Here is a 14,210-nt window from a genome sequence, read left to right as displayed (position 1 = left end):
AGCGTATATACAATAGGTATGTAAAAAAGGGTCAGCCATTGTACTCAATGCAATGTTCAGAGACTACTAGTTTTAAGGACCAAATTTTGGGGGTGTCGTGGCAGAGTGTGTTTTCGAATCCCGGTCTTGACACTTGTGTCCTTGAGCAAGACACTTCCCTTCCCCTCCACCTCCCCTCCATGCCCCTCACAATCAAACCACCAGGGAACATTTGTTAAAAGCGCCACCTTGGTTATAAAGTTTCACTCACCTCTTGTTCGTGGGTCTTATCTGTAAAATAAATAATGTTTTATTTTTGAAATAGAATGTCTTGCTTACCACCAACAGGATAAAAGTGACTTGTTGAAACATTAAGTAATAAACTACAAGGGAACAAAGATTTTGAGAAAAAATGGAGAATGCCAATACAGGGCTAGATAGCTCATTTATACGGAGCGGCAGATTCATATCCCATTATTCAATTTGTCTTTGTTCAACCTAAACCTGTGAAACACTGACATGTGTGTAAACCAATGTGACCAAGCTGAGGTCAAAGAGCAAAAGAGTCTGGAGCCCCTTTTATAAATTGAGATTTTGAACTATAACCATTTAAAGTACATGAGGAACTGAGGTCAAAGGGCAAAAGAGTCTGACCCCTTTTCATAAACTGAGATTTTGAACTAGAACCATCTCAAGTACATGAGGAACCTGACCAAACTGAGATCAAAGGAGAAAAAGAGTCTTAATCAAGCCCTTTTCATAAATTGAGATTTTGAACTATAAGTACACAAGGAACCTCAACAAGCCCTGTCAACGTCCGTGCCTCAAAGATACATAAGCTGATGGTGTGCTTTTTCAAGAATTGATGATAATCAATGATTTGAATCTGGGTGGTTGGAGAACTAGATTAAAGATCAACAAAATTGTTGTCTGAAACAATATCTGGGTTGTCCTTAATTTGCGATTCTTGAGCAAGTTCAAAGTGCATCTGTTCGTTAAGTCGGTAATAATAAAAGTCAATGCACTTGTATAGTGTTCTTAAAGATGCTATGTCAGTTTTTTGGCCGATTTGACCCCAAAATTTTGATTTAAAATTCAATAGGTATTTTGATTGGGGTTGAGAAAGTTACAAGCTTTCGTTTGAGCCATTGCTCGAAAAGTCCGCCATTTATTAGTAGCAGTGAAATGAAGTGCTCAAAATTCTTATGTGTTTTATAAGAAACGTTTCAAATTTTTGTCATGGTTCTTGACCATTAAAAGTTAAACTTTTTTTTCTTTAGAGCGGGTTATACTCTTTGAAATACCATTTACTCAAAAAAATCTATTTTTTAATGTTTGGGGCAAAAAATCTGACATAGTCTAAGAGAACACTTGTATAATGTTCTTAGAAAACACTTGTATAGTATTCTTAAAGGCAGTGGACACTATTGGTAATCACTCAAAATAATTATGAGCATAAAACCTTTCTTGGTGACCATGGGGAGAGGTTGATGGTATAAAACATTGTAAGAAACGGCTCCCTCTGAAGTAACATAGTTTTCGAGAAAGCAGTTTTTTCCACCAATTTGATTTTGAGACCTCAGAATTAGATTTTCAGATCCTGAAATCAAGTATCTGAATGCACACAACTTCGTGTGACATGGGTGTTTTTTTTTCTTTCATTATTATCTCGCAACTTCGACGACCAATTGAGTCCAAAATTTCACAGGTTTGTTATATTATGCATAGGTTGAGATACACCAAGTGAGAAGACTGGTCTTTGACAATTACCAATAGTGTCCAGTGTCTTTAAACAGCTCTATGAAATTAGGCCCTGTTCTTTGATGAGCAAAAAGATCAAGAATAAACTGTTTTACTGAAAGCGTGTAATGTTATAGTGTGTGTACCATTCACTTTACTTTGTTCTCCTCACTTGCTCATGTTCACTTGCTCAAGTAAAGAAAGTTTGTCACAGGGCCCGCATGGCTCATCAGGCTGGACGTGTACATTGTATATCTGCTTTCATTGGTATTAAATTGGTATTTACTCAAAATAATTGTTAGCATACCATAAAGACTTACTTGGTAATGAGCAATGAATAGCTTGTGATGGTACATTGTGAGAAACAGCTCCCTCTGAAATAATGTGGTGATTGAGAAAGAGGTAATTTCTCACTCAAATAATAAAATGCTTCACCAGGCCTGAAGCCTTATATTCTGAAAGCACACAAAGTAATGCATTAAGGGTATTTTTACTCTCACTATTCTCTTGCAAATTCGATCACCAATTGAGCCCAAATTTTCACAGGTTTGTTATGTTATGCATAGGATGTTGGGATACGCCAATTGAGAATACTGGTCTTTGACATTTACCAATAGTGTCCAGTGTCTTTAAGTTACTGGATCATGTTATTATACCATCAATTGATTAGTTAGAGTGAGTGGGCTTATGTGGTATTATGTGTTGATTGAGTCCTAACACTGCATAAACCTTACTCCTCTTTCACACCTACACAAGAGTCACTCTGTGAAATTGAGGAGGATTGTTATGGAGTACCATGGGGGTGCAGTGCCCATGGACTTAATGGGACATGTTGCCTTGGATGATTTGTAACCATTTGTTATAAAATGCATATGGTTAGAAAGGTGTTTTAAAAGTAGAGTATAATGATCCACACAAACATGCCTTTAAATCGCACAGTTTTCCTTACAGTCGTGAACTAACACGACATGTCAACTTGTGGTGTCAAGTTTTTACTCCACTAAATGGCTGACCGTGTTAGTTCGCTACATGTAAGTTTAAGGAAAACCACGCAATTTCGAAGCATATTTGTGTGGATCATTATATTCCACTATTAAAATACCTTTCTAACCATATGCAATTACAACAAACGGTTTTCATAGACCAACTCGACCGATCCAATGCAACCTGTCCCTTTAAGTTCCCATCTTCGGTTATGACGGAACAAAAATCTCAGATGTTATTTCATCAAGGATACCTTTTAGAGGCTTTGGTTCCTTGACATTTCAAGGTGTATAGAGCACGAGGTGTAAACAACTCGTGATAATTAGTAAAAAGTGCTCAACTATGAAGAAGTGTTAACTTCTGGATATGATGTTATTCCATTAGCCTAAGGATACCTGAATAGAATCCTGTTCTTTGACCTTTTTGACATTACAAGATGTATCGCACTACCTTTGTGTAATACCACGAATAATTAGTAAACGTGCTCATCTATATTAATTTTTGGTTTTTACCCATACACCGATGTGTGTTAGCACTGTATACTCAGTACTTTCCCCGAGTCCTGTGAAAAAATATCACAGGCATGTTACTCGGGTGGGATTCGAACCCACGACCCTTGTAATTCTAGAGCATTGTCTTACCAACTAGACTACCGAGATTGCCCGGCAGCTAGAGGCAGTTCGAATCCTATGTTTTGGCAGCGGGTACCGCAACGATATAATAGATGTTAAATTTGCATCGGGGATAAAGAATATTAATTTTGGTTTTTACCCATACACCGATGTGTGTTAGCACTGTATACTCAGTACTTTCCCCGAGTCCTGTGAAAAAATATCACAGGCATGTTACTCGGGTGGGATTCGAACCCACGACCCTTGCAATTCTAGAGCATTGTCTTACCAACCAGACTACCGAGGTTGCCCGGCAGCTAGATATCTATCTATCTCATCTATGATATCTATTAACTTCTGGATATGATGATGTGTTTTTGATACCTAAATAGAGTCCTGGTTATTTGATTCTTCGGCATTTCAAGATGTATAGCACTACTTTTGTGTTTTAACATAAGACCACTCGTCAAATTCTGTCAATGTGCTCACAGCTATATAGAGTGGTTAACTTCTTCTGGATCATGATGGTTTTTTATTTTAGGATACCCAGATAAAGTCTCGTACTTTGACTCTTTTGAAATTTCAAGATGTATGACACTGCCTTTGTGTTCAACTCGCCGTAACTCAACCAACTATAATGAAGTAGAAAATGTCTATTAGCTTCTGGATATGATGTGATATTATTTTTTAATACAACCTAATTAGAGTCCTGGTTCTTTGACTTATTTGACTTTTCAAAATGTATGGTATTGCCTTTGTGTTGACCAGTTGTCATTAATTAGGCAAATCTGCTCAACTGTGAAGAAGTGAACAAAAAATCTCGGAAATCAGACTTATAAGCAGGATGGGATGCATATCATATATGGTCACATGAAAACAATTCTAACAAAACTGACAGAAACATTTCTCCAGAAGCATTTTGATTGTTTTATTCTTCTTAAAATATTCCATTCAGAGATTGACACTTGAGGGCGTCCTCACACAACACGTGTAGTTCAAAGCATACAGCATTACTCCACAATTGAAATCTCTTAAAAAACCTATCGCCATAATAAGTTATGGCTTAGAAAGTACAAGGACGGGAAATCAAACCTGGAAAAACAAACCTGAGAATGCAAAACAAGATGATCGCTCACTTGAGGCACTGGACACCTTTGGTAATTGCCAAAGACCAGTATTCTAACTTGGTGCTATTTGTACCTCCATGGTGTTACGTATCACAACAATGCATGCCATAACAAACCTGTGAACAATTTGGCTCACTTGGTGGTTAAAGTTGCAAGAGTAATAAAGTGAATGGAAAAACACCCTTGTTGCACAAGTATGTGCTTTTAGATGTCTGAGAAAAGCTTCAGGCCTAAAGTCTTTCTCAGATTCAAATATTTTAGTGAGAAACTACCTCTTTTTTCAATAAACTATTTAACTTCGAAGGGGTCATTTTTCACACTATTTTACATTATCAACTGTTCTCCGTTAGTTGTTACCAAGTTAGTTTTTGAGCTAATAAATATTTTGAGTAATTACCAAAGGTGTCCATGCCTTTAAGCAAAGTGAGCAATTTAAATATATAATATAGGCCCTATATGAATCAAGCGACTTTGGCTATGACAACCAGCTGTAGCAACATCCAAAGCCATTAATAGGGGACTTTTAGGATGCTAGGTGGCAGCAGACTTTACCAAGTAAATCCATTGTTATTGTGCGCATACTCAGAACAACATCAGAAATTTACCTTGTAAGTCTGCTGCCACCTAGTGTTCTAAAGTCTCCCATTTTGGGACAACTTATACTGAAATAAAATAACTGCTTTGAGTACTACATACACTCTGAGTACAGACAAATGCAATAAAAGACAATACAGTGTACATGCATGGTACATGCATATTACCATAGGCACATTGAGAAGTTGTCAAAAGCCAACATATACTTTTCTTATAGTATTAAATTCTTATATAGCACATGTCACAATAACCGTCTCAATGTGCTTTACATTAGTGTCCTGGTCATTGGGCCAATAACATTCCTTTAATCGTTCTCAGCTCTCTGAGGAGTATACAGCCCCCCGGGCTGCCGTGGCACTCCGATGGCTTTTTCAGACACAATTATCAACCTCCACCCTCGCAGATACCCATTTATATACCCCTGTAGATAGCTAATAAACTCTTCACCAACAGCTTTTTAAAAAAATAGCTCAAAATTCAGACATAGTAACGGCAGACACAGCGTTGTTAAAAATAAATTATCTTAGTCCAATTTTACAAATGAATGTAAGCACACAAACTTGCTAAGCACAGAAATTCTCGCTTAGCTGAAACAGGGATCTTCACCTGGGCCCAATTTCAAAAAGCTGTAAAGCAAACAATACTGCTTCCCTGCTTCCGCAAGCGCCAATTCTTTGCTGAAGGTGAGCAGGGCCATGAACTTGGGCCCAGCCGTCGATTTCACCAAACTCTTCCTAACTTAGGATTAATCTTAGTACTTTAGGATGAGTTAAGTTCCGTATCCATAGACGTTAGGACGCATTGAACCCATCCTAAGTTAGGACGAGTTACTCAAGATAGGACTAATCCTGACGTTTCGTGAAATCGGCAGCAGGTGACATTTGCTGTTTCAGCTAAGCATGAATTTTTGTGCTCAGCAAGTTTGTATGCTTACATAAGACTGTTACCACAGTGGTCAAGAAAAACATTATAAGTTAATCTTACATTTAAAAATTACGTTGTGCGTTTTAAATACATTTTAGAATTCATCAAAGCACTAAACCTGAATCTTCATCAACAATACTCATAAAAATACCCAAAAATATTATACTTTTTTTGGCTAAAACACTAGAAATGACTATCTAAATACAACAGTACATTATTTTGTTCATTGATTGCACATACATAAGTAAGACGATCAGAGCATACTGATTGAAACACTGATTCGTTAACCACCAGTTCCTTTTAAGATCCAACACTACTCAAAAAGAGATTGAAGAAGACATTTCCACATGGTGTTACGGCAAACCCCTCTTAGTTATTATTTGAATATTATTAAGTGTATTTTCGTTACACACTGAAAACCTTCGTCCTGTCAATCATTTGACAATTAACTGGAAAATGAATACATTTTTAATTTGATTTTGTTAAGCAATATGAACAGCATATACTGTGGTTACATCAATAAATAATGGCTCACACACAATGTAATGTGTGATTGATTTAAGTTTAATAATAATAATTATAATTGTTAATTATATATAACTGTTTGTAAAGCGTTTCTAACGCCCGAAGGGCGTCCCATAGCACTTCACATTAATATTACCCCTGGTCACTGGGCCTTAAATCATTCCGTAAACCATCTCAGCTCCTTGTGGAGAATACAGCATTGTGCGACAAATGCGCTACTCTGCTAAATAAATCACATGAACCATCTCTGCCCTCACAGGTAGCCATTTACCCATGGGTGGAGAGAAGCTTACGGTTAAGTGTCTTGCTCATGGACACAATGTCACGACTCGGATTCGAACCCACACTGATCAAACACCAGAGCCTGAATCCGGCGCTCTTAACTGCTCGGCCACTACACCCCACAAGTATAACCCATCATTCATGCAGCCTAATTTTCACAAGTTTAAATAACAAAATGCACAGTTACTGTTTGTTCCCTATAAGGTCACACTAAAACAATGTGACGATTAGTACTGAGTTTTTGTTCAAAGCATACGAAAAATACATAAAATAACTTACACAAACTGAGTGAAATTTTAAAAATTGCCCCTCTTCAATTTCTTCTTAAAAAAAACCTGGGTATAACACTTGCTCTGCTCTACCAACAGATGGCTCAAATCACCCTGAGTATTAACTGTTCATTAGACTGGTCCCCTGTCATACACAGGGATAAAGACGAGTAATAATAATGATAGACGGTTTTTATATAGCGCTTTTCACAAGTAATAATAATAATAGACCGTTTTTATATAGCGCTTTTCACGCCCGACATGTGTTTTAAAGCGCTTTTGACATTATAACCGATACCCCTGGTCACTGGGCCTTAAATCATTCCTTAAACCATCTCAGCTCCCTGGGGAGTATACAGCCTGTGCGCAATATATGCGCTACTCGGCTAAACCATTCACAAGAACCATCTCTGCACTCACAGGTACCCATTTACCCCTGGGTGGAGAGAAGCAATTATAGTTATAGGTATTGGTTTTACAGATTGGTATTGGTATTTTTAGCTTTGCATATCTGTGTTTTGATTGGTCCAAGGTGATGTTTGGCAGCTGGACCCACATCACTTTAGACCAATCAAAACACAGATATTAGGGAGGTTAGGCTGCACGTTACGCGTGAACGAGAACATCAGAAAATTGTGTTGGTAAAATCTCACGTTTTTAGCATAGACGTTTTTAGCATTTGTCATGTGCGCAAACGTTATACGTGAGCATGCAATAAGCCCAAAGTGGCAACACCATTTGTTGACGTTCATGTTCATGTTTTGCTTGCGTAACGTGTAGCTAAACCTCGCTATTGAAAGCTTACGTCACTGCACGTTTATCAGCATGGAATTATCTAATACATAATTTGTAAAATTATCCTTCACAAATTCAGTCACGACAATTTTTTGAAACTTGGGCAATTTACATATACATTACAGCTGCACAAAGAGCTGATATGGCGCTGATAATACATACACGGCGTCACAAGCTCACTACAGTGCCCTCAATCAGTTTAAAGGAAGCGTATAATTGGTAAACAGTAGGCATACAACATGTGCTTAGTTGTCCACTCTCTGCCCTGAACTATGCGGAATATGTGAATATGTGGGGGGGGGGATGTCTATTTATTTTTAAACACCGACCACCCTGAAAGATGAATAAAGAATCTTTATGTGTTTAGTGAATTAACCCACATACTATTGAATGGTCAGACAGTAGGAGGGTTGACTGTGTACTGTGTAGACGCATTCACTACATGGTATCATGCAGGCTGGCATAGTTTATCTATTATTCAAAACCACAGTGGATGATACTGAATGGTCAGACAGTAGGAGGGTTGACTGTGTACTGTGTAGAGGCATGCAGGCTGGCATAGTTTATCTATTATTCAAACCACAGTGGATGATATTGAATGGTCAGACAGTAGAAGGGTTGACTGTGCACTGTGTAGATGCATTCGCCACATGATATCATATTGCAACTTGACATAGTTTATCTATTCATAACCGCTGTGGTTGATATTGAATGGTCAAATAGTAGGAGGGTTATAATCCTATTGGTGAAACATAACATGCATGACAACCACTGCTTTTGCGCAATCTTACTTGATGAGCTGAAACTGTGAACACCAGTCAGTCTGAAGACCAATCCCTTCTAGTTTGATTTCTAGAGGACTGGGTGTTTTTTAAGCCCTGCTTTGCTCTATAGTCTCATGGTGCAGACCCATTCCCACTGGAGCCGTCCACCCACCGAACCCCTTCTCTAACTCTCTAGCGACCGCCAACGTCAAATGGTCATTGTACTTATTAGCAGCAACCTGTATACCCAGTGGGAGCCCCTGGGCGCTCAAGCCCAGCGGTACCTGCGTGGCGGGTAAGCTCAGTATGTTAAAGGTAGCAGTATAGGCGAAGTTAAACGGGTACAGGAAGGGGGCGTTGTGGAAGGGTGCAAGCTTGGGGTGAGAGGGACAGATGAGTACCCCGTCCTCCCCGAGGATGTTTTCGATCTCCTCCCTGAATCTCTGGAGCTTCTCCAAGAGGCGTTTGGTTCGTTCCGGCATGAGTTTATCCAGTCCTTCGATCATGCCGAGCATGATCGCCGGCAAGGTGTGAGTGGACAACCCAAACGCTCGCTTCACGCCTTCCAAGAAGGGGTAGACTTTAGGTCCGTTGTTACCCATGAGATGGACGAAGGACTCGTTGTCAATGTTGGACATCAAGCTGAACCACATGTCGAGGGAGTACTTCAACCGGTGAAGCTGGATACGCTGGACGGTGACCCCAAGGGACGTCTCCAAGTATGTCCGGACCTAGTCGTAAATTAGGGAGGGTATTTTTAACTGGCAGTGTCCTAGATCACTTAAATCAGCCTACTTCAAGACTATCAGGGATGTGATAAGTCGATGAAAAAAAACCCTGAACTATACAAATTTATCAAACAGTAGTAAACAAAAATTACCTGTTCTTGAGCTTTCTTGAGCTCTGGATCCAGAGCCGAGACCAAGTTAAGCCGAACGTCATCCCCTATGCTGAAATATCTCAGGTTTCTCAGGTCAACAGGATTGTCCAGTTTGAGTTTCGATAGGCCGTAGTTACCCGCCATAATACGTAGCATCGGCTCGAGGTCAATGGCAAAGCGACACATGGGTCCTGTACCCAGCATGCTGTCTCGCTCCTTGCCTGCTGTGGGGAACTGTCCGGAGTTCAGGACCACACCTAGATACGATCATGAATATTCAAATTTATTATTCTCATCTATGCATTCCAAAGGTGGGGAAGAGATATTGATATTCCTACCACACTTTGGGTTTTCCGTTTTACAAATTACAGCTCTGATCTCCATGTTGGCTCTGTCAGTTATAATGGAAACAGTGCCCTGGCATTACACTTGGGATTGTTAAAAAGGCAGCCCACCGGGCTACTAAGCTGTGCGTTTCACTTTCCAGTAGGAAGTTTGAGTAGCCCAAAATGTTAAACACGTTTTGTTAAAACAATGCATGTAACAATGTCTTATACCCTGAAATACCCTTTAGAAAAAGCAGCTTTACTGGCCACGGTGGGCTTTTTTTTTTTTTTAAGCTGTGATCTGGTGATATACCCTTTAGGAAGCTGAGCACCAAACAATATGAAAGGGGGTATTTTCACTACATAGCTCTCTCCCCTCCAACGCTCTTTACAAATTAAACTGTCATGGTCATAATTAACCTTTGGAGTAGTTACCAAAAGTACACCATACCCTGCGTTTAATGGTGAGCCGTGAGTTAAGTATGTTTAACAGCTTTAAGTAGCCCACAGGGCTTGCTGAGATGCAGTGTGTACTAGCCCCCCGACAGTTTTTACAAGACGATGTACGCCGGGCTAATGTTAAAGGTGACCCCTTGTGCACTATTCGTGCAATGTTTCCAGCAGATGGATGGAACCTAAGCTGGTGTGGCAGTAGCCTTGATTCAAGGCTGTTGGCGTAGTGTGCCCCGGCCCGGTGCGGCACGATTCGGCAACACTGCACGCAGCGCATACACGAACAACGTATACACGAACAACGTATACATTGTATGCACTTTGTATGTACAGTACATTGTACAGCGAGAACAGTATAGCGAAGTTGTGAGTACAGTCGTGTCTGTCAACCTCGTAAGCGTTGTTCAAACGACAAGTACTCACATACATGTACAATGTAATGTATACCGTACAGTTGGTACAGTACATGTACACGTATTATGTGCATGCTTTGTGTTATGTATGGGGTGCGCTGGCGGAATTCAGTGGGACTCGGATTATGCCGACACACCCGTACCTACTGTAGGACCAAACCAATGGAATGATGTGTGTTTTGTTATTCCAAGTCTTTGTTGGTCATTTGCTTTGTGCTTTGTCTGCTCTGTCTGTATGAACTCTATTGTGTTTGTTTTTGTATGGTCACTCCCTAACACAAGCTGTGCTTAATACTTGACTGTTCCCCAATTCCTAAAATTCTTGTATCACTTTGTTTACGTTGTATTTATATTTATTGAGGAATTCAGAAATAAATGTTGAATTGAAGCCATGGTTGTAAAAGGGTCTATGGAACCATTTAAACAGTACCTGGACTTGGCTTATGGCCAAACACACCGTTGAAGAAAGCGGGCATGCGAATACTGCCCCCTATGTCTGACCCGACACCAATCACTGACCCTGCTCCTCCCAGAATGCATCCTTCTCCTCCTGCAAGTAAAACATAAAACCAATCAATCTCAGAAGAACAACATTACCAAACGTGTCCAGGGGTCGATTTCACAAAGAACTTCGGACAAGTCCTAACTTAGGACTAGTCCTAGGAGGTATTAAAAATATAGGGCTTGTCCTACATGTAAGTTATGACGAGTAGCTCCACCCAACTCGAGATAAGACTAGTCTTAACTCTTTGTGAAATCCATACCTGTGCTTTAGATTTGCTTTTCAGAGAGTACTTGGCTTTCAGAACCAGTACAGTATTGGTGAATGAAATCAAGTGAAATGAAAACACACCTGAGCTTCCTCCCACAATCCTCCTGACATCGTACGGATTGTTTGTCCGGCCGTACACAAAGTTTGCCGACTCATACCACATGCAAAGCTCGCTGACATTGGTTACGCCCAGAATGACGCATCCAGCACGGCGTAGATTGGCCACTATTGGAGCATCACGATCCGACAAAAGACCTTTACGGTTCACAAGGCCGCTGGTGTTCGGCTGATCTACACTCATGATAAAAATAACAGAGACGGATTTTCATTCATACAATTTCTGATTGCAGGCTAACTCTAAGGTCTTTGTGTATTTAGCTACAGACCCTCCTGAATCATCCAAACTACTGAAAGGTGGCATGGGTGGATCATAGGGTGTTATGGCAGAGTGGTTTAGAGTAAAGGCCGAGTCTCACTGCAGCGATAACGAAAACGATAACGATCACGACGCAGAGTACGCATTCTATTGGTTGAATTGCTCCACGCAGAATATGCACACGCTCATTCAACCAATGGAATGCGTTTTCTTTGCGTTGTTATCGTTATCATTCTCGTTATCGCTGCAGTGGGACCGAGCCTTAAGCCAGGGCGACTAGTGTGACTAGTGTCGCAGTCGCAATTATTGAATACTTAGTCAAGTCGCGACTACCGTTTTTAAACTACTTGGTTGATCGTGCTGCCACTACTAACAACTAGTCGCGACTACCTGCTTGGCAAAATGATACTAACCGATAACAGAGAATGCCTCCTTGACAGTCAGGGGTACTCCCAAGAAGGGGGCGTTCTTCTCTGAGTAGCGAGCAGGAACATCCCCACTGTCCAACATCTCATCAATGTGTTCGGCCTCGTCTAGAGCCTCATTGAAACGATACGACACCACAGCATTCAGAAGGTCATTGACTTCCTTGATTCTTTGGATGTAAGCTTCAACGACAACTTGACATTTCAGCTGGAAAAAAATATATAAACAGGCATTGAATTTGACACTTAGAGGGGAACAGCATGAGGAAAACTCCAGTTTGTATTGGAACTTTGCAAAGATGGGCATCACGGCAAAAGCACACGGCACCATGACAACTGCTGTACCCAGGTGCGTTGGGTTATTTCGATGCTGGTCTATGAAAATGGGCCCTGATAGGAACTGAATCCCAACCCACATGCAATGCCAAAAATAATATCTAGTAATTGATAAGGAAAGAAATGGATTCTACCTGAAACTGAAACTTGCTTGCTTTTCAAAACACATTTTCCGATGTTTTTCTTTGTTTTTTAAACACTTAATCTTCATTTTTATTTTGCCTTACTTGACGTGAACGGATCTTCCTGGCAAGACTAGACGCACTCTCAAAGATGATGGGGTTTTTAACCGGTGGTATTCTAGCCGGTGGACGGTCGCCGTTGATGATGAGGGACATAAAACCAAACACGAAGTTTACAAAGTAGTTTAGCAACGATTGGAGGACCATCTTGACTCGCATCATTGCTTGGAACCAGCCAAAATATGTTGTAGCAAAAAGTCCGAAAACTGTAGAGGGCCGAGTAGAAAAAAGTCACAATACTTTAATTCTTCAAAATAATGTAAAGAGGCTACCTACAGTGTTTGCCTCATTGATTTATCAGACACTCAGACAGTAAACTTTTATTTACTTAACTAACTTAGGCCCTTTTCAAAAGCACGGCTTAGGCTTTGGATTCAGCTTCGGCCTCCGTCCTCTCATCTGAAGCCCTGAACGCTTTAATGCAAAGCATGTGCAATATTGTCAAAACAACCGTGGGCCAAGCTAGCCTGCTGAGCCAAAGCCGAAGCTGTGGTTTTGAAAAGAGTTCAGTCACTCTACCTGGAGTGGATAGTTTAGACTACATCCATGGTTAAAAATAACCACTATGACTCAATGATTGAGTGACCCAGTCAGTTTTACACTCATGCATAATGTACACAACTTGCTTCTTACATGATAATTCATGTTGTAGAATGTAGCATTGCCATTGTTGTTGATGCCATTCACCCCGTTGACGTTGCATTTGAATTGCAGTGCCTTTTATTTGTTAATTTAATGAACGCAATTTCATACATAAACTTCGTTATTCATATATTAATTACATGACTTGCTGTCAAAGAATGTCAACTTTAATACCTTGAAATGTACCTTTGGAAATGAAACGTCGAGTAAATCGGACACTTTACACGTGAACTTGATCACAGTGTTGAATTTGACACCAAGCCAGCCCGGTTAAGAGTGTAAACATGGATCAGCTGTATAGAAATGTTCCTCCCAAATATAACTAGCCCAACTATAGTTGGGATTGACCCAACTATAGCTGGAATGGCCTGCTGACTGTTGGAATTGACTGACTGTAGTTATGAACGGCCCAACCATACTTCGTCTCATAGATCTATGATTTGGCTTTTGATCCACAGTTCGGTGTGAAACGTTAACACAATTTCCATGCCGCATGAGGGCGTGCTTCCGTTACGGCAGGCTGCAAAAACACTTCATTTTTATTCTCATTGTTTTTGTTGGCTTGCAGTCGTTTTAAATGTTTGCTAATAACACCAGAAAGTAATAGGACTAGGCTACACCGATTTGTTTTCTTCCCAATAATAATATTATGATAGGCTGGTTGCGGACAAAGAAACTAAAATCAAACCCCTGCCCGGGAATCCTTGCCCCCCCCCCCCCCCCCCGCTTGCCCCATCCTTCTCAATTATTT

General features: G+C 40.3%; 1 protein-coding gene across 2 annotated transcripts; it reads right to left on the bottom strand.

Moving 5' to 3' along the window:
- Positions 1-8,424: 8,424 nt before the first annotated feature.
- Positions 8,425-13,815, bottom strand: LOC117296633 (fatty-acid amide hydrolase 2-like). Of its 2 annotated transcripts, none has more exons than XM_033779655.1 (7): positions 13,634-13,815; positions 12,803-13,023; positions 12,228-12,447; positions 11,520-11,729; positions 11,097-11,216; positions 9,475-9,731; positions 8,425-9,325 (listed from the first exon to the last, which is right to left on the bottom strand). In XM_033779655.1, the coding sequence occupies exons 2-7, from the start codon at positions 12,977-12,979 to the stop codon at positions 8,702-8,704; spliced, it is 1,608 nt and encodes a 535-aa protein (XP_033635546.1). In that variant the 5' UTR covers positions 12,980-13,023; positions 13,634-13,815; the 3' UTR covers positions 8,425-8,701. The 2 variants fall into 2 exon arrangements, with proteins under 2 accessions (XP_033635546.1, XP_033635545.1); XM_033779654.1 differs by having other exon boundaries at positions 13,646-13,815.
- Positions 13,816-14,210: the final 395 nt, after the last annotated feature.

This window comes from Asterias rubens, chromosome 11 (assembly GCF_902459465.1).
Source record: "Asterias rubens chromosome 11, eAstRub1.3, whole genome shotgun sequence".
NCBI lineage: Eukaryota > Metazoa > Echinodermata > Asteroidea > Forcipulatida > Asteriidae > Asterias > Asterias rubens.
This window is presented reverse-complemented; position numbering and strand designations above follow the sequence as displayed.

Bases quoted from the DNA above. Each gene is read 5' to 3' on its own strand.
- LOC117296633 (XM_033779655.1), bottom strand. From the start codon at position 12,979: ATGATGCGAGTCAAGATGGTCCTCCAATCGTTGCTAAACTACTTTGTA. The intron at 9,732-11,096 runs GTACTGTTTAAA...GATCGTATCTAG, and splicing joins TGGCCATAAGCCAAGTCCAG to GTGTGGTCCTGAACTCCGGA. The intron at 9,326-9,474 runs GTAATTTTTGTT...ATTTACGACTAG, and splicing joins TCAAGAAAGCTCAAGAACAG to GTCCGGACATACTTGGAGAC.